The 23401-nt window shown below is 38.7% G+C and overlaps 1 protein-coding gene across 5 annotated transcripts in view; it reads left to right on the forward strand.

Annotated features, from left to right (window-relative positions):
- HDAC9 (histone deacetylase 9) overlaps positions 1–23401 on the forward strand; it is a 126543-nt gene that overhangs the window by 30929 nt on the left and 72213 nt on the right. For 2 of the 5 annotated variants that reach the window (XM_088533507.1, XM_088533502.1), the window contains exons 2-5: positions 15699–15940; positions 16871–17021; positions 19185–19311; positions 21247–21368. In XM_088533507.1, the coding sequence (XP_088389633.1) occupies positions 15699–15940; positions 16871–17021; positions 19185–19311; positions 21247–21368 (642 nt within the window). The remainder of the gene's footprint in view (positions 1–15698; positions 15941–16870; positions 17022–19184; positions 19312–21246; positions 21369–23401) is intronic. The other 3 variants (XM_088533504.1, XM_088533505.1, XM_088533506.1) reach the window with 3 other exon arrangements.

The raw sequence follows: 23401 nt of genomic DNA on the forward strand, positions 1-23401 counted from the left end.
GCTGGGAGAGGAGATATGGAGCTTATGCACCGTGGGCAGGAGGTTACCTCTCTGTGGCATCATTCTAAGCTCTTCCTGGATTTGGGCATGACGATTATACTTAGGTCATTTTTCATGGCTTCCCACCCCAGACTTTGACTTAGGAGACTGTATGAGAAGAAGTACTACACTTTGGTATGATAAAAATGCTTCCCTCTTTTGTAGTTCTTGTCCTTACATTGCCAGTTTCTTAACTCATTTCTGTTCACATTTATAAAATAAAATTCAAATATAACCTTCAAATAAAGCAGAGTATATCAGTTGAGCCATTTTTGAGGTTAAAGTTTTCAGTAAAGATACTCAGGCTGATGTTGTCTCCTTCCGTTTCTCTTCTTTTGTAGCCTTGTCACTTTGTAGTCTTAGGATAGCACTGACACCGGAGCTGTTAACTCCATTGGGGTTTTGGGACACATTTTAATTGTAAAAATAAAATAAAAATATTAAAACATAAATATAGGAATAAGCAATTATATAAATATAGAAATAAGCAATTATATATATTTATAAACACAAATGTAGAATTTCAAGGATTTCGCTTTCAAGGGCAGTTTTTCATATAATGTAGCTTTCAAGTAAATTACATGTTTTAATGGCATGCAGAGATGCAATGGAATATATATTGTGGCAAAAAAAATATTTTGAGAAGAAACCTTCGGTGGATTTGTGTTTTTATTTTTTTTATGGCAGTGCAAGCTGCAGATTCCAAAAAGCCTAATAAAACCATTAAGAACAGCCTGTGCTAGAAAACACAGGTATTTCAACGCATTAATCATTTTACTCAGCAGCTCAGTAGCCTGTTGATCCTGCTGGACCCAGGAGGCTGCGGTTCAGTCCCCGGTGCGCACGGCCGGGCTGAGGGCTGGAACCGCAGTAATGGAGCAGGAAGTTTACCCGGGTTCAGCCTGTGCCTGGAATACCGGGCAGGCCGCTGTGGGAAAGGAAACCGCGGGCGAGGGATGCAAACAGCCCTGCCCGGCCGTGCCAGCACAGGGCAGCCGTTCAGCGGCCGCCACCAGGACACTGTCACCGTGGGAGGTGCCAGGCGGAGGTCGCCTAGTCGGAGTAAGAGCTGGAGGTGGTGGCGAGGAGCTTGCAAAGAGCACAGGAAGGGAGTAAAATACACAGCGTCTGTTCAAAACACAGCAAGTGCCTTCACGTTCGACTACCTCATCCATTTAAATGCTTGATGCTGCTGGACCTTCCCACTTTTTGCTCTTTTTTTGCTGTGGCTCTCTGTATTCTGGAGGGAGGATTGTGTTGTATTGATTGTGCGTATTTGTTGCTGTAAATATCGCTGTATGAAATCGCCATATGAAATAAAACACAGGTTCGTTAGTTTGTGCAGAAAATATTTACCTTGGGAAACAGGACGAGACTAATTAGATTTCTAGGAACTAAATTCCCTCCATTCTGCCTTGTGTGCAGAAAGTGCAATATATCAGCTAAAAATTACTTTAACATGGAATCCAGTGCGTTTCAGGAAGGAAGTAGGCCTTGTAATCCAGTGAGATAATAATAGATGAAGGAAAAGTATTATCATTTATTGTGAAATAGCTGCAAAATGGTTTCTTGGGAAAAGGTCAATTTTGACATTTATGAATTGTTTATAGAATAATATAATTATACCTAATTATTCATTTCATCTTAAACACTTTCTTTACTTTCTTCTCTTCATTTTCGTAAGGTCATGGAAGTATCAGTTGCTCTTGCAAGGCTAACTGCACTCATGTCTATCTTTCAAAGTTTTTTTCCCCTGTGGAAACAACGCTTATAAACATTAGAGAATTCGTTCTTGATCTTTGGAGACATTTTTATGTCTTTCTGCCCTTTGTTAATGTGATTCTCATCTAGAAACAGGAACTGTGAAATGTTCTGGGGAATAAATAGACGTCTTGTAAATAGCTATTGTTAAAGAAGAGCAAAGGAAATGAATTGTGCAAATTCTTAGAACTAAGTACCGTTTATTTCAGAAAAACAGATCAGATTGGTGTTTGCTTTACAAGTAACAGTAATTTTTCTTTGTCTTTGTAATAAAGCTAGCAAGGGAATTTGTGATGGCTGTTTCGTTGGATTTCTCTAGGAGGCCGTACAAGGCAGTGGGGTGGCTGTTCTAATGTACGTAGCCTCACAGGTGGGGTAGCTGGAAAAGCCAGCAGTTTTCAGCTTGCCTGGCCAGTGCATGGAAGCTCCTGCCATGTGAGCCTGCCCGGCACTGTCAGGATAATCTCATGGTTATGGCAGTGTTTTGAACTCCAAAACACATGGAACTTAGTGTACAGAAGAAAAAAAAGAAAATTTTAGCAAAGTTTAAAGGACTGGAAGTCTTGGTGAGTAATTTTCCACTTAGTCTCTCTCATTTTTACAAGGGAAAGATGATCAGCAGGGCCAGTCTGGAAGGGCAGAATGTGGAAACAAGTGATGCGAGCACCAGTTTGTATCTGCAATGCTCTGCAGTAGCGAGCGGGCTGTGGACAACCACTTCTCAGCACTTGTAGGTTGCTCACAAGGTGCTTTCTTAGGGTGTTTGGCCCTTTGCAGATTTCCTTCTGTTGAGCCTCAGGATTTTGACTCAACTCTGAAAGTTTTAATGAGGTTTCAGAATGACTTGCAATATTTCATGCTGATTTTCAGAAGATTCTGGAAGGTCATCTTCAGATGGTGAAGAGTCACGAGCTCATGATATTTGGCAGTATCAGAAGGTTTCACTATGTGGCTTGCATGACAGAAAGGACAAATATTACATCTCGTTAATATTAGTATTTCATTGTCCGTGTAAAAGGTGTCAACAGTAGCAGTGGTGGGATCTTTGCCTAATGCTACAATAAAATGTTGTCAACTTAAATGTGTTTGCAGAAAACTGTATTGTACATGACATGACTTACATATGTTGATATTGGCTAACAAAACAACTTTGATCTCCTTGTTCCAAAGACTGCAGAATCTATAGCCGCTCAACTTGGTGACCAGGAGTCACACAATACTCCGCATTTGATTTCCGAACCTTTTTGTAGGTGGCTGATAAATATAAGGTGGCACTGTCTGAGGTCAGCCTCCTGGTAATCAGTAGTGTGATCTCTGCATCTTCAGCCCAAGCCAAAATCACTGTATTACTTAGCAGAATGGGCCTAAAATGAAGTAAGGCCCTGTCAAAGAAGTTGCAAGTTCTGGAGATGGTTGAATTAAGAGGATAGCCGAGAGTACCATTTGGTGTATCCCCATTTTTAAGATGATATGCTGTTTTTTGTAGTCTTTGGTGTGGAAGGTGTCATTCATTTTACATGTGTTTGGAAAGGATTTAAGGTACATCCTTGAAAAGCATTTTTCCTTTATTGACCATCAATTTCATTTTGAAATGGGATATTGTTGTGCTTAAGTGATGAGCTCTTTCTGAACTGAGATCTTGCCTTTTGGCCATTTTGGGACTCTGTCTTGTATGGGATGTGTATTAGGTGTCAGTTTTGCGGTGTGGTGTTTTATTGGGTGTGCAGCTCTGAATTGATGGAACAGTGCCATGAATGACATCCTCTCTGCCTGTATTTGCAGACCTCCCTTGCTTCAGGTAGACTGACTCTTCTCTAAAGATTTATGCTGTATCCAGAATCCTTTGTGCCTACACTTTCTGCAGAGTGTTTCTGTCTACAACGAGTAGTCCTCTTGTGTAGAGTTTGTGATAGTTCTAGGAAAAGCTGTCTTATTTCGGTGAGCCTGGGGAAGTCAGTTGCGCACACTATATTTTTCAGTTTCAGTTCCTAAAACATTGCATTAAACATTCTCTGTTGAGAGACCATGATGGTCTCAGTGTTCATCTAATCAGTCAAACTTAACAGTCAACAGAGAGACCCGTGGGGCCAGGGTTGGGTAAGGGAAAATCCAAACTGTGCAGATATATCAGTTATTTGCTATCAGATATTAATACAGTGAAGAAAAAAATAAAGTATGCATGAAAGTTAGTATAAATAACCTTATTAACCAAAAAAAGGTCTTTTCATTAGCAGTGTAACTCTAAGAAGTAGAACTGTACCATGACACAATATAAAAAGTCATATGAAGTGAAGCTGTAATGAGTGACTCCCCAGCAATTATTTGCATTTTGTTCTTGATTATTTTAGTGTAGTTTCATTTATAATATCTTCCACAAATTTAAACCATTGAAAAACACTTCTTGATGACTTTTGAACACCTTGACTAAGAGAGAAGAAAACCCAAAATTAAAAAGATCACAGAATATTTAAAATATGGTCAGGGAATGAGTCAGGCTTGTTATTTTTTACTCATAGTCTTACAATAGTGATTTTATCTAATAAATTTTCTTGTAGAGTTTGTACCTTCCCAAGAAAAACAGTTCCTTTAAAATAAATGTTTTAATCTTTAAACACCTGATTTTCTCAAATACCTCAGTCTGATAAAGGAGGGAAAAGAATGAATTTCCAAAATCTAGAGATGTTATTCTGTATGGAAATGAAACAAAACCCTAAAGACAAGATGCACATTTCTGAGAAAAAAAAATATTGAACAAAACCTGGTAAGGGATTTTACTTCAGCAACTAAGATACTCCATTGAAAATCTATGAAGCTTCAGGTTAGATTGCAGTCAGTTATTAAATGAATGTGCTTATAATTTTATATGATACCAAATTCTCTTTGTGCTTTGCCTTAAATTCAGCATTATAGCCTTTCCTTGGCAGTCCTAGATCAAGTGCTCTGATATCTTCTCCCAATTCTCAATATGCAATGACTAATGTAATAATTTCTTAACTACCACTAATTATATCTCATCAATTTAAAAAGTTGTGCAGAAAAAAAAATGCAGAAGTAGAGTATTTACTTTCTTCTTGCCTTTTGTATTATAAAATCTTGGTTTGTGATGATATTTCGAGCCAGACTTAAAAGCCCAGTCAACAGCATCAAATTTGCCTCTTACTGCAATATGCTAAGATTTTTTTCCTCTTATTTCACATGAGAGAAGACTGCAAATCTGCATGATTAATGTATTGAGAGGGGGGTTGAGGTTTCAGTATGACTAGGTTTTAGTTAAATAATTAGACTGAGATTTTCAATGGACCTTATGAGTTGCTTAAAATGTGAGTTTGGGTGCTTGATTTTGAGCAGAGTAGTTGTATGGTCCAGACCTGACCTGAAAATTCCTAAAATTTGTGTTTAAAACTGGCGAAGAGTTCCCTCCAGTTTTAATAGACATAGACTGAGGTTTAAACATGAAATTTAACTTCTGGAAAAACTTGCTTCAGAAAGAATCGCTCTTTTGAGACTGAAGAAACACCTTCCGTTTTGACTGCAGAAAAACAAAAACGGGTAATAATGTTTGGATTTCCAATTTTCTGAATTGCACTTGCTAGTTGCATCAGAACTCCGTAAAATTGCTTTATAGTTGTTGTTTCTTTTGACATAATAGAGATGCATTTCTTAGAAGTGTCTTATTACATTGGTTTCTGGAATAATGCAGAATGCAGAAAAAGTATTTAGTATTAATTTAGAAAAATAATCATGAAAAATATCTCCAGCTCATATATCAGTACCTAAAACACTGCCAGCATGATAAAAATTGCTACAATTTGCTTTTGCAATGCATAATCATTGCAAAGACAAAGTTAATAGAAATATTGTTTTCTTTCCTTTACTCAGCATCGTAAGTTCATAATTCTTTATGCTCAAAAAGTAACTTAATCATAAGCAAATTAGAGACACCCTGCTGTATTTATAGTTTTGAACTGAGCCAGCATATGCAAGAACATAAACTCAGGGTGGGGAGTCTAATAAAGAAATAGGATATATAATTCTGATGATGTGAATTATTTGCTTTTGATTCTAAAATCTAATTTATCTGAAGCTGTACAAGGGAAAACATGCTGATAGGATGTGCTTAAAGCAAAAAAGTTAGGGTAATTTTCTTGTATCAGTGAACAGAATCCTCCATTTAGTTAAGATTTATTTTCTTTTTATTTGGTGTGTACATATATGTGGATATAAATAAGGGTTTTTTTTTAGCATTTTCTTGTCTTTTCAGTACTTTTTTCATTCAATCTAATTTTTAGTTGCCATAAAAAAACAAGATTGACTCCCTCTGGTGGTTGAAAAAATGTCTTTAGATTCCTGAGCATTTCTCAGAGATCTGTTTTGTCTGAACAGGAGTTAGCTGGACAGCAGTTTGCCTGGACAGAAATTTTCTGGACAGAAATTGAGCTTGAACTAGATGTCTTCGTGCTGGTTTGGCAATTTCTTCAGTTTAAGAATATTACTTGAGTTCAGAAGTACACATCCAAAATGCTTATTTTTGCTAAGAAACCCTTTCCTTATAATATAGAGGAGTTCTATAATATTTAGATTAAAACTGTGAGTGTGAGATGTCTCAGTCCTTTTTTTTCCTTTTTTCAGGAAACTCCCCCAAATCTCAAACGCAGAATATGGGAGAGACAGATGTTATGTGATTATTTACTGCAAATGGTTGTGGTTTGAATCTCTGCCACATAAATCCAAAAATGTCTTCGCATTTACGAGACAAAAATATAAGTAATCATCCTGGAAGAGTGGTATTTCCTTGATTGTGCATTTATAATTCTTTTGTATGATACTTTATGTAAATCTCTTTTACTGAAGTGCCTGACTTATAAAATTTAGTGATGCAAATGAGGCCATCTGCATGGTACTCAGGGTTGTTCTCTGAAAGATATGGCCTGTCTGCAGCAAAAAAATAGTTTAAATCAAGACCTTTAAAACCTTCACAACCCTTTCATCAAGCTGAGATAGATCTTTCTGAGAAACTCCCCTTTTACTTTTTTTAGAGCAGCCCATTTTTTCCTCTTTTGACATCGTAATCCATCCAGCTCTGTGGTCTGTCTGCTGCATAATTTCCCCATCTGCTGTATTGCCAGTGTTAGTTTGTCCCTTTTCATCTTCTGCCACTCCTAATTCAGCTCTGCAGGCCAACAAACTCTACCTTCCTCTCTTTGCACCATTCTTCTGACCCTTTCTTTTCCCCTCTTTTTTCCTGCCTTCCCCATATATTTTTTATGAATGTTTCTCATTCTTGCTGTAACAATCTCTTCTGATCCTAAGTGTACTCCAAGGGGTGGACTTGTGAGAAATCAAAAGCCAATAATCTATTATTGTTTATTTATTTTATTTTAGTGACTATGTAAATATACTAGGTGCTTTATATAAGCAGAAGATAGACTCCCCTGACTGCTACAGTCAAGGGGAAGGTGGTATGAAGAGCAGAAGATCAGGAACAAATATACGACAGAAACAAGTACATCTTGTTATTAAGTATCTGCAGAAGTTTTATATAGCGTTTATTGCTAGCACAGTAAGTAATATTGCATTGCCAGTCTCTGTTTGAAAATATTCTTTAAAAAATGTGATTACTTTTCTGTTGCATTTTTCCCCCTCCTTTGTGTGCAATTTCAGTTGCACACAATTTCAGTTTTTTTTTTTTTTCTCCTCCCTTTTTCTGCACTTGGGATGGGAAACCATTTTTAGTGCCATGCTTGTCACAGATCAGGATGTTCCATAAACGTTTATTAAAAGCCCTGGAATAACAGAAGGTCCTTCTTGATTTCCTGGGTATAATGACTTCTTGAGAGGTTGTGATCTCAATCAGTTATGGGATCATGTCAACTTTTGTTACATAGTAGAAAACAAAAAAAAAAATTACCACCCTGGATATTGTAGTACCTTGGAGTCAACACCTAGCTACAAAAACAGCGGGGGAGAGAGGGGAGAAAAGTGGAAAATACGCTTTCTAAGATCTATTTTTGGGTCGCACATCCTTTTCCCTAAAATACAAAGTTAACAACAGTCCTCTAGAAGATTTGGACCTGGCTTCATTTAGAAGGGTTTTATTTGCAGCACTGGCCATCACACATCTGAAGCAGCAAAGCCACTTGCAGGTACTTGCGCAGCAGACACCTCCCACAGTCTGATTTGCCGTGAGTGTGATGGGCAGCACTGCCTAGGGCTATAACTGCTGGCAAACCCACCTGGTAACTGCTCACCTCTGGTGCCCCAGCTCCAAGGGAAAACTCCCTGCCCCTTTCCTTTCAGTATGTCCATCGGGACTGGGCCAGCGGTGCTCCCCCAGCTGCAAGTCCTCAGCAGAGCTAAAGCCAGCGCCGCCACTCGCAGGCCGGCAGCGTTCGCGGGCGGAGAGCTGCAGGCAGGAAGAGCAAGTGAACGTGGTACCTTCTAGATATTTTTAGTGGTGCTTAAGCTGCCTCGCATTGTCTCAGAATGGGGCATCAGGCAAAGACTGGTCTCTGGTGAACTCCGTGTTGCCCCTTCGTTGGTCTCTATCAAGCTGGTGGACTTTGAACACTGGCTTTTAATAGATGAAACACCGAGGCAGTTAAAGGCCTGTTGCCTTTTTTGATGTGTGTGTATCAGCTACCTTTATTTCTGCTGTAAAAAAGGGGGATAGGGGTAAGCTATTGAACATTGTGCCATGGCTCCTCTATGCTTTCCACAAACATTTTAGGAATTATGCAAGAATTATGTACCTATGTGAGTGCACACACACACATATTTGTATCACACATGCATCAAAGCTTTAACAAAGTGACCAGAGGGTAGCAATGAGACAGCATCTGTACTGATTTGGAGACAGATTGTACTTAGGTCTGCAAACAGAAAGTGGTATTGTCACGTTGTCAAACCTTATTTGGTATCTTCAGTAACGATCTGGCTTACAGTGCTATTGATCTATGCCCAGAGGATGCACAACTGGAAGAACACTGTCTGCATCCTCCCCTGGCCCTTCGGGTACACTCGTACCATGGGATGGCAATGTTATGGTTCAGTAGATTAACCTGATACCATGAATCAACAAACACATCATGAACATGAATATATTGCAATTAATTAATACTGCTACTAGTGTGTCATAGACATTAGACTTTAGAGCTGACATTTTTAACCATATCATTCTTTGGCATATTTTTATCTTGCCTGCAGCAGAAGTCTCCAGAATTTAGGATATCCAGATTCTTTATGTGAAAAGGGCATTTTCTGAAAAGTGAAAGCTTGCCTATGTGTTGACGAGTTTAGGGAACGTATGTGTAAGAGCTCCCCTAACCGAAATATAAATAAAGTAACTCAGAAACCCAAACATAGCTCAGCTTGGATTTCTTGATAACAGATCATCCTAGGCTGGAGTTTGGAAGTGGTTCACATTCTGATGTGATTTACTGGGCACATTTGCCTTTATTCCTCTGGCAGCAGTGGTTGGCCTGATACTTACATGAGCTCTGGTAGATTAATAAATGGAAGTATTGCTCATATATTCACTAGTGAAGAAACAGCAAACACTCCAGCATTTAAAAACTTCTTGCATATGACAAATTAGATGGCATTTATATTTGTATTTGTTATGACCGTTTGACTCAAAAGCATATTTGCAGCAAAGGAATCTGATTTTAGTAAAACAATTTAATAAAGCCTTTTTTTTTAAGTCAGCTAGCTGTAACTTCAGGGTTGGTATTTCAAGGCCTCTCACTGATATTTTAGAAGTTGTGGTTGTTTGAGCTTCCTTTTCAGGCCCTGGGGAAATAAGAGAATGGTAAATCAAAGCCCAGATCACTGTTTGCATTTATTTTACTTCTCATTATGACATGTATGCAAACACTTAAAAGAAATAAGGAAAAGGTATAATCATGATAAAATCCCTCTTATAGAACAAAGAGGAATACATTTCTACTTTAATTTATTACACTTCTTAATACTGTAAAGTCAATTGAGTGCCTCATCAGGTTTGACAGTTCATTTATACTTCTAATTCTGTGATAGTACTGTTTAAATATTTACTGACTCTTTAAGGATAATCCAAGAAAGCAAGTGGAACATATTTTTTCAGCTCTGAAATGTGTTTTAATTTCTTGTACCTTTCCTTTCCCAGTGATGAAGTCTTCAAAGTAAAAATTGCAATACATTTCTTAGCAGCTGCTAAAAGTCATTATACTGCCTTTGTGAAGACTTTTCCATTTGCTTATGCTGTCCTCTTTCTTTTTCCTTTTTTTTTGTTGACAACCAAAATCCAGACTATGATTGAGAAAATGTAATTAAGCAAAAAAAAAAAAAAGTGAAATCTAAGCGGCAGTTTATTTTGTTTAGGTTTATCCCTCTACCATGATTGTGGGAGTAAAGAATAATTTCTGTTGTCTTTAACATTGTAAAACTAATTATTACAAAATGTGTGAACCTAATCTGGAGGCTTTTGTCCCATTAAGGACACTAAAATGATATGCCCTCAAGGCCATCTTTCACCACTATTCTATCTAGTGAAAGAGGTTTTGCATCAAGCTTCTCAGGTGGCCTAAAGCCGCTCTGCTTGTACTGATGTCAGCAGAGGAATTACAGATTACACTAGCTGAGAATCGAGGTACAAGAGCTGGAATGATGAAGGCATCCCACAGGAGGCAACCTAACCTTTCATAGCTTATTGGTTGTCTGACTTGTACTTCTGAAGTCCCTTGTAATTCTTAATATTTCAACTTCTAGCTCCTGCAGTCTGCAGTGCAGGTCTCCAAGGGTTGCAACTGTCACCAAAATTAGAAAGCTAGGAATCTCCTCTCCTCTGAAGAATGGGCTCCAGATTAGTATTTTTTTCCCATAAAATCGTACCCTGGACCCCCATTAGTAGTTTCCCTGCCTGACTTTGTCCTGTGGCTATTCAAAACTATTAAGTGATTTTGTTCACTTAATTTCCCACTAACACAGGGCTCCTTTGCTTCTGTGTTTACACTGGCCATGAGGTGAAGCATTGCCACTTAACCAGTGTTCCAGGACTGCTCTTAGATTATGCAGAGAGCCATGTTTCTTCAATGCTGCTTCTCAACGCAGAAATTCTGCCTCATTTGGCTCAGAAATTGTTAATTCCTTTCCTTGTGCTTCATGTCTAGTTAGCTGCTAGTGTTTTAATGCCTGGCAAGTCCTCCTCAACTACATCTCCTGCCAGTTACCTTGTCTCTTCCTCCCTTGCCAAAGTTTTCCTGCTACCTTCTGTTCCTTTTTCCTGCAACTTTCAGCCTCTTCTGTTATTTCATGTTCTCAGTGCTTTACTCCTCAGCAAGTCTCAAGATATCACTCTGCCTTTTCAGATATCCATGGATCTTTTTAAGTCCTGGATTTGGTGGCAGACAGATCTAGAGAGTATAAGTTTAATGTGGAAAGTAAGGTTAAATGGAGACTCTGTCTTTTGCATAAAATGTGCCAAACGACTCCGAATTGTTTTTTTATTTTATCAAAAGCTTATGAAACCTGTTGATAGTGCTATACATCTCAATAATGACTTTAGGTGGGCTCTGTTTTTTTTAGAATAGAGTTGTCTTTTCTTTGTGTAATTTCATTGAATTGCTATTTGGGATAAAGCATGACCATTTCTTGACAGATTGAGTCTTCTAGATTTTACTCAGGATCATCTGTTTCAGAAATACATTTTTGTTGCTTAATAGTGAAGTAGCCAGTAGCCATCTTCTGTCTCTTGTAGCACTTAAAGATTTAACGAGGAACCGAGTTTTGTGGTTCTCCTTGCTCGCTTAATAAACCTTAACTGCTGCCTTGGATAAGCAAGTAGAAGAAAAGAGCCTAACCTGCCCCATTCCCTGCTCCTCTGGCCAGTCTATCTTACTCTGCCATCCCAGCCACGTAATCAGCTACACAAAAAATTCCATTTTGAAGGAATGGAATCCCTACAATCCCAACAATTCCTCTAAAGTAAAAACCGTAAATGTTCTAAATATGTTCTAGTGAGCAGATCCATTAGATTTCTTCATTGCATCTCAAATAAAGAATGACAACTCTTCAACTAAGTACAGCATCCTTCATGTAAGTTCCCACTTTTAGTGATGACGTACATGTCTGCCGAGAAAGATAATTTGTCAGTGAAAAAGAAGATTGTCTCTCTTGAGAGATGAAGATAAGAAAGTGGGTTCTTTGATTACCTGGTATTTTTTTTTGGCACCTGTGAATCAGAAGACTTGTGTATTCTAATGTACCAGTGTGCAGATGTTAAAACTAGTCACTAGAAACAGAGCCGGATATGCCCTCTCTCAATGAAAGGGGTATTTTTCAGTGATTCCCATTTTAAGGAATGGTTTCAAAAAACAAAGCTGAAAAGTTAAACCAAGCGCCTTTACTGCCTTATAAATATGCCCCCAGCCTCCAAATATATTCAATAACCGTTTTGCAAATATCTTATTTTTTTTCTGTACAGTGGCAAAACAGCTGCAGGAAGCTCTGTCGACAGAATATTATTGATATGGAGGTTCTTTTAAGACTATTCTTGTTATGTTTCAAGATAAAGGCAATACATCTTTTTTAGGAAAAATAAATAGACGTGTCTTTTGCATGTTGTTAGCTGATAAAAAAATACATATTTTTCTACAAAAATTTTGATGTATTTTCTGAAACCACTGAGCTCTCTGCAACATTTTGAGTCAATGTTCTGCTGCCTCCAGAAGTGTTCACCATGGTTAACTGGAACTCAGAGAGCTTAGCTTCAGTTAACTCCAGAGAGGAAACCCTGGTCTTCCTCTGTAGCCCTTATAGGATCTGGGAAGAAGCTCTTCCAGACCACAGGGCAGAGAACCCAGGGTACGATCCTACTCTTGAGTAGTGCCTGTAGAATCTCTTTGCATTGCCGATATAGGAAATCCTGCAAATAAGGACTCCTTGCAGTGAAATCAACCTTTACAAAACTCTGGTTAATATTTTCTTTCATTGTCCATAGATTTCCTCCTTTGGGTAATGGTTTGGTGAATCATGATGGCAATATCTTGCATTTCACTGTGTCTTGTGAAGTTTTCAGGTTGAATGTGCTGCAAATTAAGACATTTCAGTTCTACCTGAAAAAGACAACAGCAAAAACACATGGATTCTAGTGTGCTTTCTGATTCTGCTTCTCTACTCCTTTACATATTTTTTACCTTGATGTAACTCTCCTTTGTGCCTTTCTTGTCAGTTGATAAGCAGTAAGAAGAACATAAATGGCCTGTGGCACGAGGACTGTGTAACAGACAGTAGCACAAAATTTGGTTTGATGATGATTTTAGAATTACTTATTTAGAATCATTTAGCTGTATTTGGTTGATGAGGTTGATTATTGTCAAGTTAACTATTAGCTATTATAGTTTTATGATAAGACTGCAATTGTCCTCAAAAGCTAATGTTTGTTGTGTCAACAGTTGTAAGCAGTATTGGAAATAACCTAACAAAGTTTATGACAGCAAATAACATCTTGTCTCTCTTTGTCAGTAAACATCATCCTTTTAGTGATAACTATCGACATGAAATGTTATGTATTCCAGTTTCTAGAAATACTTACATGCTTATTTTTTCCCTCACATTAATGAATCAAGCTGAACTTCATGAAATTAATGTTTCAACATTCAATTTGTTATTAGAGAGCGTTAACCCCTTGAAAATTTGAATCTCATCAAGCTAAGCCTGCTTTTAGCTTTCACTAATTGCTGAAGGAAATTTCCATCGTTAGGAAAATCTGAAGACATCCACTTCTACGTACAAAGGAAATTAAGAAGTGTGATGATCATCAGAACTGGGAAGCGTAATCAGAGCGAGTCTTCCTGCAGATGTGTAGGGGTTGATTCGTAGTCGGTCTCTGCAACCCAAGCTGCAGGATCCAGTTTGCAAACAGCGTTGCAAGACGAACCCCGCGGGGTTTGGTTTGTAAACACAATCGCGAAGCAAACCCTGCAGCGTTCGCAGGGCTCCAGTTACTATTATTGCTCCTGGTAAGGCTTATTACCCTGTCACGGAAGACGTAAGAAAATCCATCTCTCCACTTTAAACATGATAAGCCTTTGTCACCTACGGTGCAATTAATGTTAAAAATAGAAGAGCGCCTGCGATAAGATTGTGACTTGCAGGCACTGAGCCCTTGTCCGAGTGCTGGCGCTTATCCGGAGGGGCAGTCGGGCCCGCCGCCCTGTCAGTCGGATGATTGCCGTTTCTCTCCGGGTTTGATGAAATATTCATGTCTTTGCTCTGCTCTCTGCAAGCGCTATTGATTTCTTGTATAAACGCAGCTATATTTAGTCTAGACAAATGGAATGTGGATTGCTGCTGAATAAATCGGATGAAAGGCCGGGGGGTTTTGCCTGTCCATTTCTCTTGGTCTGGGGCAATTATTTATAATCAAACGTAGTTTTTGTAAGCTCAAGGTGATTTTTTATAATTTAGTGATTAGCCTCAGAACAAAAGTAAGCAGTTAGGCACAATCATTCTGTGGGGATAGCAGGTTAAAAAGGCAAATTATGCTTTGAGGTTTACTAGGAGTATAAAGAAGGCCGGCAAAATTGGATGTTTCCCGAACATTGACAACAAAAGCATATGGCCACATTTGGGGGCTCATATCTTCCTTTTATAAAATTCATTGTTTATTTCGTGCTAATAGATTTTATTGTGCAATTGTAGTTCAGTTCCATTTGCTGCAGTTTCAACTTCGGCAGCTTCGCTCCTCCCATTTGGCAGTTTTTGTATTTTGTGGTGTTCCTGGAGAACAAGAGCAAGTAAAACAGAATAAGGAGAAGATATGGATCGAGTCTTGACTCCTGGTCATTTCAGAGCACCATGCTCTTTTCCAAATAATAATTAATGGTGGTATTTTCCTGTGGAAATATCTGAATGTATTTGTGTTCCACTGTCCTCTAGTGGATGGAATCATAGACTGCTGCTGCTTTTTTCCCCTTTATACAAATGTTATCTCTTTGTGTTCTGATCTTTTTGTACCAGATGAAGATATCCCTGTCTCTTCAGTTAATACGAAAACTCAGGCTTTATATGTATTCTAATGAGAATCATCAAATCTCTCTTTCCTCCTCTGCTTATTAGTCCCTTGGACTTAAATCAAAGATCCTTCATTAACTTCTTATTCATTAACTACTTTAATGTTGGGTTAATAATATATACCATTACTACAGCAAATTGGAACAATCTTTTTTTTCATTTCTTTAGGAACCATGTGTTATGTCTGAGCCATCCCAAGCATGGTGCTCACTTTCTAAAAAGCTGTATTCAAACTTTTCACTTTTGTTTGTCCTGTTACTTTACTGTCATTTTCTGTGTGTTTTTGCCATGTGTGTTTGCTAGAAACCTAGGTATATATATTTCCGTAACCTGTAGTAGCTATGCAACATCCGGTTGCTGTTCATGTGTCATGTTATTCTCAGATAACCTACACACAAACATACTCTGTGCAAGGTAAAATCTCTTGCAGTCCAAGGAGACCTTCAAGTGGGAACTTCGTCTTACATGGTTCACATTATGCAGTAATAGTGCCTAGGAAGTTCTCACTAAAGATTGTTCAGTGAGGCAGTGACACGTTTTAAGAACTGGAGTTCTCAATAATCTACTACAGAGAATATTCGTCCGAGATTTTTTTTTTTTTTTTTTCTAGAGAATGGAAGGAAAATGATAACAGAGTTTGTAAAATCTCAGGTTGCTAGTAGAAATATCTAAAGTTTGCATGTGATATAGATTGTATTAATGTTTTTGTTAGTGTATGTTGAAGGTGCTTTTAAATGAATTTATCTTTCCCCAGTAGGAATTGCCTCAGTTCTTCTGCAGTTTTATATATATGTATATATATATATGTAACTTTTATATATACATATTTTGTTGTTTTTCTCACACAGTGGATGTAAAGTCAGAGGTTCCCGTGGGATTAGAGCCTATCTCACCCTTAGACTTGCGAACTGATCTCAGGATGATGGTTCCCATGGTGGACCCCATTATGCGGGAAAAGCAGCTACAGCAGGAACTGCTCCTGATCCAGCAGCAGCAGCAGATTCAGAAACAACTGCTGATTGCAGAGTTTCAGAAGCAGCATGAAAACCTGACCCGCCAGCACCAGGCCCAGCTCCAGGAGCACATAAAGGTAAAAATATTTTTCATTTATTCCTCGGTTTATCTGTAAACCAAATATGTGTATAGGCGGATATGGAATGGCAGTGTTCCTGAAAGATTCAGCGTGGCTGAAGTGTGGAATTGGAGGGATTGCTAATCTGTATTTGGGTGATAAAAGCCTTTCCAAGTTACTTGCAGCAAGCCAAGGTATTTAGTCCTCAGTTTCATGAAGCCAACACATTCAAGGAAAATCAAACTACCTATTTTTTAGCCAAATTTTCAGTCAGTCTCCATTACAGCTTGCTTTTCTGTATGTGCAATTTTGAGTATATTAAAAGATTTTTTTTTTGCCTGCTATCTGAGTGTGTGACCACAAATCAAACTGATAAACAGGCCATAATATTTACATCTGTAAAGTAAAGATAGGCCCGGAAAATGTTGTGTTTTCACACTTCCCTGAGCTGTGTCCTGTAATGCAGAAAGAAAATGTTTTATGGGATTACATGCACAATGATAGGATTGCTGTAATGGATTTTGACTGGGAATTCATGATCTTGGCTCTCTTTTTATTTTTTCCTCTTCTGAAAGGTCTAGTTGCTGTTATTACTACTGTTTAAGCTTCCGTTCAATGATGCTGACAAATGTATTTGAGCAGAGCAGCTAGAATTTGGTGATACATTGGCAAAAATGGGGAACGCTGTGCAGCTTCAATGCATTTTGCCAAAAGAGACAAAGTGTAGCCACAGCTGCAAGCTGCTACCTGATATAAGAGCTGACTTATTGAGAAGCGATAATGCACTATCCCACTTGAAAGAATAGGAAAGTGGGTTAAGAGGTAAGAAGAAGTGTAAGCACGAGTAAAAGTGCTGATACTCAGTTATTGAAGGGGTTTATTTTGGCCAGCACTGACCTAGAAAGCAGTCCAAGCTGCACTTTCTCATGTCTTTTTGTTCTGTGCAAGTTACAACAGGAACTCCTAGCCATTAAACAACAGCAAGAACTCCTCGAAAAAGAGCAGAAACTGGAGCAGCAGAGGCAAGAGCAGGAGCTGGAGAGGCATCGCAGGGAGCAACAGCTTCCGCCCCTCAGAGGCAAAGAAAGAGGCCGAGAAAGTAAGAGCCAATGCACCATGAATCCTAATAAGAAAGATAATATATTCCCTTACCTTCTCCCAGCTGAAGGGGGCAAAGAACAGAAATCTGAAGCCAGTCTATTAACTGTGTGAAATATGCAGCTAGAGAAGTCAAAGCTGTGCTTGCCGAAAGGCAGAGCCACTGTTGCACCCACAAAAACGTATTATTTTGGCTGCATATTTGGAGAGCTGCAGGGAAGCACGTTTTGACAGACCTGTAGATATGCCTCACAATAATGTCTAGCCCTCCTTTTTATGGAAAGGTAAGGAATTTGAAAACCTCAGGTTTCACTTCACTTGTCTCCGAGGAATTTATTTTCTAATTCAGAGACACTACAAAACAGCAATCTATATTGCTAATGAAGTAATTTGAACATTGTTTCAAGACTGAAAATAAAATAAAATAATTAAGAATGTCTTCAATTGAGGCATCTGATTTTTTTCTGTGTTAGTTGAAAAAACAATTCTGTTTCATACTGCCTTATGCTTATTCTTGATTCCATTTCATGACACCTGGCCAGGAGTTATTTCAAGTTCTCCCATTGCTCTAAGGCAAATGACAGAAATAAAGGATATTGCTGGAATTTGATGCTCACTAGAGGGAGACAGATACAAATAATTCCCTTTAGTGAGGTCAGTTTAAAAATCAGATTGTGGAAGTACATTGTGAAGGTATTCAAAATAAAGCTGCCACAAGCAGATAGTGTTATGTGCCCTGATAAATGAGCACAAAGTATGAACTAAAAAAAAGACCAAATCAGAAAGGAGCTGTGTATTATGCTCACAAGGGTAATAAACTTATGCCTCTTCTTCTTGGGAGGCAAAATCTATCAGTTGGACAGTTGATATACTACAGGTTGAACAGTTTAGAAATTAAGAGGCTTTCATTACTTTGGTGAATAGTGACTCCATCATGTGACTCTCAAACAGAACTTTCAACTTCCACTGTCTAGACTGCTGGAGATACGCCAAAGAAGAGGACCGCAGAACAAAACAAACCTAAAAGTATCATGGAAATCTGCCTCTCTATAAGCAGTTGTGTCTTATTAGTGCTCCCACCAAAGCAAAAGCAGCAGCGTGAACTCAGTGATTCCCATTTCGCCAGGTGGCTGCTCTGTGTGTACCAGCCATCCAGGCAGCACGGGTGAACCTACCGGTCCAGCCCCAACATGTGCTGCTGATGTACTTATTGAGCAGGGGAGGGAAGTTTGGTTCTGGGATGGGAGCTGAGGTCTGAAACTGGGGCAGAGAAGACGTTTTTATGGGAGCCAGGTCATAGGAAACATGCTGGCCAGCGAGCCTTGCTGTGTCAGGGTGGGGTTTGTTTGTAACACCAAATACTTACAGTATCAGTCATGCCTAGTGCTGCTACTTCCCTTCTTTATCACTATACAAGGAAAACTGAACAAAGATGTGTTTTTCTTTTTTATGCTTTTTTACATAAAATATTATCATTATTAGTAAAGAAGCATGCCTAGTTCTGGAAGCAGGGATCAGCACTTCAAGCTGACATTGGTATGCTCCACTCATTCCCCTTTATCAAGCTAGCCCCCAGGAGAGTTCAGAATGTGCTGGTTGTGTTCCAGCGCTCTAAGAGCACAGTTATCGGCCACCGCTCATGTTTCAGACTGTGTTTCATCTTCCAGACTTTGCAGGTATGAGCTCTTAAGTGGCTTGAATAAAAAGATTCTCTGCTGAGTCTTTCTGTCACATTCAACCCATAAGCAAGCCAATCTTCTGAGGGGACATTCGCTGTGCTATTACCATTACTCTACTCAAAGGAAAAGCATTCTTCGCTGCTTTTGTCACTATCTTTTCAGTTCTATCATTATTTTTATATTTAGGAATTATTAGGAAATAATTTAAATTCTTTAGATACATCTGGCCCTGGATAAATGGCCTCATCTACTGCTGAAATATTCCTTATGACTTCACTCTGTTTTTGGATTATGGCCAACCTGAGTGTTCTGCATAAAAATGTTTAATTCAGATGTTATCTCATTTTGACTGATTTCCACCACTGCTTTTTATAGTTTACAAGACTTTCAGCAGCAAGACATGCGTGTTCGTTGGTGTTTTGGTTTTTGTTTTGTTTAAAAATATCTTTTTTCAGTGCAGATAATTCTTTAATTCTCTGGTTTAGGGGCAGTGGCCAGTACAGAAGTGAAGCAGAAACTTCAAGAGTTCCTGTTGAGTAAATCAGCAACAAAAGACTCTCCAGCAAATGGAAAGAATCATTCCGTGAGCCGCCACCCCAAGCTCTGGTACACGTATGTTCAGTGTTAAGCTGTTTCCTCACCTTATGGCTAAAACTGCATGTCAGCATGCTCCTCCAGCAGGGATATTGCGAGCTGGCCTTCACAGGAGGTAGAAGTTCAGTCAAAAAGTTAGGAAAAAAGCAAGAAGTGCAATATTTCTGGTAGAGCTTAAGTGTAGTTCTGGTTGAAGTGGCAGGTGATGAGCTGAAAGCCATGCAGACCAGGTGGTGTCAGGAATTTGTATAAACTTAACTGCTTCATCTCCCGAGTTCACCATCATAAGTTTTCCAAGTATACCTGCTGATTCAGCAGGTCTGTTGTATTTTTACATTTAGCCCAACTTTGTGGCTGATTCACTTCGATTTCGAATCAAGCAGAGAATTTGTTTCTTCTTGAAGATGTGCTGCCTTCTTGTACAAATAACTATTTGTATAACCAACTCACAAGGATTCTGAGGAAGCTTATAGGTCACTTACCTTTTCTTACTGTAACGGATTTCAGTATTCAAAACTGTGTTCTGATGATGCCTCGTTCTTGATAAGAATCTCCTTAGAACACTGAAACTAGTGGTTTTATTGAGTTCAGTAATGGCTTTATTAATGTTCTAAGGGTTTACAGACTTACTGCCTTTTTGCCTTCTGTATTGCAACAGTCACATTTTTATCAGGCAATCCTACAAAGTGAACTTTGGCTGCATTTCTGAAAGATTTCAGTGTGACCCCCAAATTGACCTGTAAAAGGACAAACAAAAAATATATGTAGATTTTGATCTAGTACTTGCTCTTAATTCTTGAAAAGAATTATTGAAGGCCTGCCCTTGGATTTTCCATTCTGAGCTAATCACAGCCTTGTGGTAACATGATTTAATATATGCTTACATTGTTTATAGTGGAGATTACTTAATAATTTCTTCCAAATAATGTGCAAGATTCTCTGGAGCATGTAAGATTTTTGGCCTAGTAGTCTGAGGTTAGCTTTGAGCCTTCAGATGAGTAAGAACTAGGAGCTCTGTGATGTGTTTTACTACACAAGGGAAAGTAGTACTTCATCTCACATCAGTGCCTCTCTTTGACAGAGGCATATTATAATTTGATTAACCACACTATATTGGAAAGAGACAGGGAGGGATTCTGCAAGAAGCCAAATAAAATGATGTGTAGATAAATGCAAAGTTTGAAAGTTTCTCTCCTTTCTCCTACCTCCTCCGCCAAATAATAAAAAATACACACACAGAGAACTGTCTCTGGGCCAAATTATGCATTTTTTTTTCAATTTAGAGTTTCCATGTTTAAGAAAGGTCTGCCCACATTATTTCTTATGTTTAGCTGTCAGAAATAACTCTTCAGTTTGGAACTTCTCTGCTTTCTCTGCTGACATAGATGTTATGTGTTTTACCATGGTACACTCACAAACCCTACCAACTAAACCTAAAGGCAAGGGTTTAGCTTCCTTGTCCACTGCTGACTAAATAGTATTTTTTCAAGAGATGATAGGAGCTCAATATTTTGGATCAGTTCTGTACAAGCACCCCTTCCCTGAAAAGCCCCCTGCCTTCTTATAGAAAAGGCTGGATCGGGGTACTTCTATTTGTACGTAATAAACAGGATTCGCATGGCTTTTGCTGTGCTTCAGCTGGTTCATATTAAAATGCAACTATCGAAAATGGTCAATTCCCCAGTCTGGTGACAGATCCTGTCTGTAGGTCAACATGACTCTTATCCTATGTGACTTTTATAATAAGTGCAAAAAGCACATTCTTGGGAATCCCGAGGAGTTCCATAACTTACTGTAAAAGTGAAATTGGTTACATGAGCCTGTGGTTTGTGCACACTTAGAGAAGCAGGAACATAAACACAGCTGAGACATGTGTACAGCATGTGTAGATAGTTACTGCTGGTCACCTCGGTGACTGCTAATTTGTGTGTGACCTCTCTGTGCCTGCTGCAGGGCTGCCCACCATACCTCACTGGATCAAAGCTCTCCACCCCTGAGCGGGGCCTCGCCACCATACAAATACACTTTGCCAGGAGCACAGGATGCCAAGGATGATTTTCCACTTCGTAAAACGGGTGAGTTTTAGAGTAAGTTTACCCAAACCCCTTACCCAGCAAGTCTCCCACCTGTTAGCAGGGTTGTCCGACAGTAGACCCTTTCAGGATGATTTCCAGGGAAAGTTCAAAGATCCTGCCTGTGTCTTTTCCAGGTTAGATGATTGACCACATGATGTCAAAAGCCAGTATTTCCCAGTGCTAACAGCTAGTGCAACCTTCAATCCTGATAACCTTAGTTTCTAAATATTCTAAATAGACTGTAATTTCAGGGAGATTTTGTGGTATCATTTTCCGCATTTTACTTTATTACTTCTGTGTTTAATAGCTCTTTCTTTTCCATGGAAGAAATAGTATCTATCTTCCCACTGTAGGCTGCCTTTAGACAACATTCTTGTGGATATTTTGAGGAGAATTCATGGAAAGAGGAGAAGTTGAGTTAATATAATATTTTGTGAATTCGGATGCCAAAGTTTGTGTGCACATGTGCATGAACATACATATGGCCACGTTTACGTGTGTTTAATATCTTAAAAGAAAATACTCATTTGAACTTCTCAGAATATTTTAAAGCATTTAGCAACTGAGCCTCATGTCTTGACAGCAGGTGAACTGCAGGCTTGACATGCTCTGCACCATAATGAATGCTAGAGGGATGGTGGTGGAGTCCGTGTGGCTGTTGTCTCCAGCCCTTGTTGCAGTGACCGTTATCCAAGAATGCAGGGAGACACTAAGAGGGGAAAGGGAAAAAGAAAAGAAAACATTAGATCTCTTATTGCCTGAGCCTGCTGTTGAGTGATACAGTTACATTCAGAGAGAAGGGTTGGCCCCCGACTGTGCTAACTGCCTTTGAATGTGATTCAGCCACTGGGAGATTGAAAACTAACGGCGAAACTGGTACTGACTTGAAAAGAAGTGGTGCTTGGAGCCAGTATATATTCCAAAAGAAAATCCAGTCTGCATCTAATACTTCAGGATAGACTCTCTAAGCTCATATTATATCCCCAAATATTTCCAGAGCAATGAAAAAATGAAAGGCAAACTGCTAAGTTATTCTAGTAGATTTTTTTCCGTAAGACTTTTGTACAATATGGTGTCATTATAACAAGATTCTGTAACATAATGTGCAGGCTGTTCTGTCGCAATACACCTTTCTGCGGCTTTCTGCTTAATACCATGGTACAAGTTATGTTTTCTCTGTCAATAAACTAACATCTTGATTTTTTTAAACAAAAGGATACACCCTTCATATTCTTAATGCTGTGAGTTCATCTACATTTTTTTCAAATACAGGTTTTAATTTTTCCCTCATGTTTACATATCTTAAATATTATGATTGATATTTATGATGTGTCACACTGTTGATCTGTAAAACAAAACATTTTCAAACATTGTAACAGTAAAGTTCTCGTGCAGCTGCTAATACTTTTATATCTCTGTGGGGGTTTCAAAATATTCCTTAATTCAATTCCCATTGTCTGCATAAGAGGACTATAATATAATTAAATCCAGATGTTTTCTATATGTTATTCCAAATATTTGGGCATGCAATGCATCAGTTACAAAATTGAACAAAGGACATGATGACTCTCTGAAAAGATGTCAGCAGAATAAATAGACAAATAGTAATATAGTCATTAGCGTAACTGTTTTTATGACATGAGCAATAATTAATGTTTTTATATAGTGATTCCGATAAGCAAATAGAAATGAAGTGTACAGCATGTTGCATGTTAGCAAGGGCCTCTACTTGATAGCTGTCTGCGTCAGTGAAAATAGTAACCCTGTTAAATATCCTGTTTACATGTTCTGTCTCTCATGCTAAGAGTGGTAATTCCAGCCTTCAGCAATATCCCCACAAAAGGTCCAATGATTATTCACCAGGTTGAGAGTAAAAGCAACAGGAACCAGATCGACACCAGTCAAATGACCTTAATCTGATCTGGGTGGTTATAGGGCCATCCTCCAGGCACAGGGGACATTGTGGAGCCTGTGTCATCCTCATGGGGCCTCGCTACACAAAGATGTCCCACGAACACTCATGCATAGGGACA

The sequence above is a fragment of the Tinamus guttatus genome, unplaced genomic scaffold, assembly GCF_059628265.1.
Source record: "Tinamus guttatus ecotype Peru unplaced genomic scaffold, ASM5962826v1 Tinamus_guttatus_pri_ptg000503l, whole genome shotgun sequence".
NCBI classification, from domain to species: Eukaryota; Metazoa; Chordata; class Aves; order Tinamiformes; family Tinamidae; genus Tinamus; species Tinamus guttatus.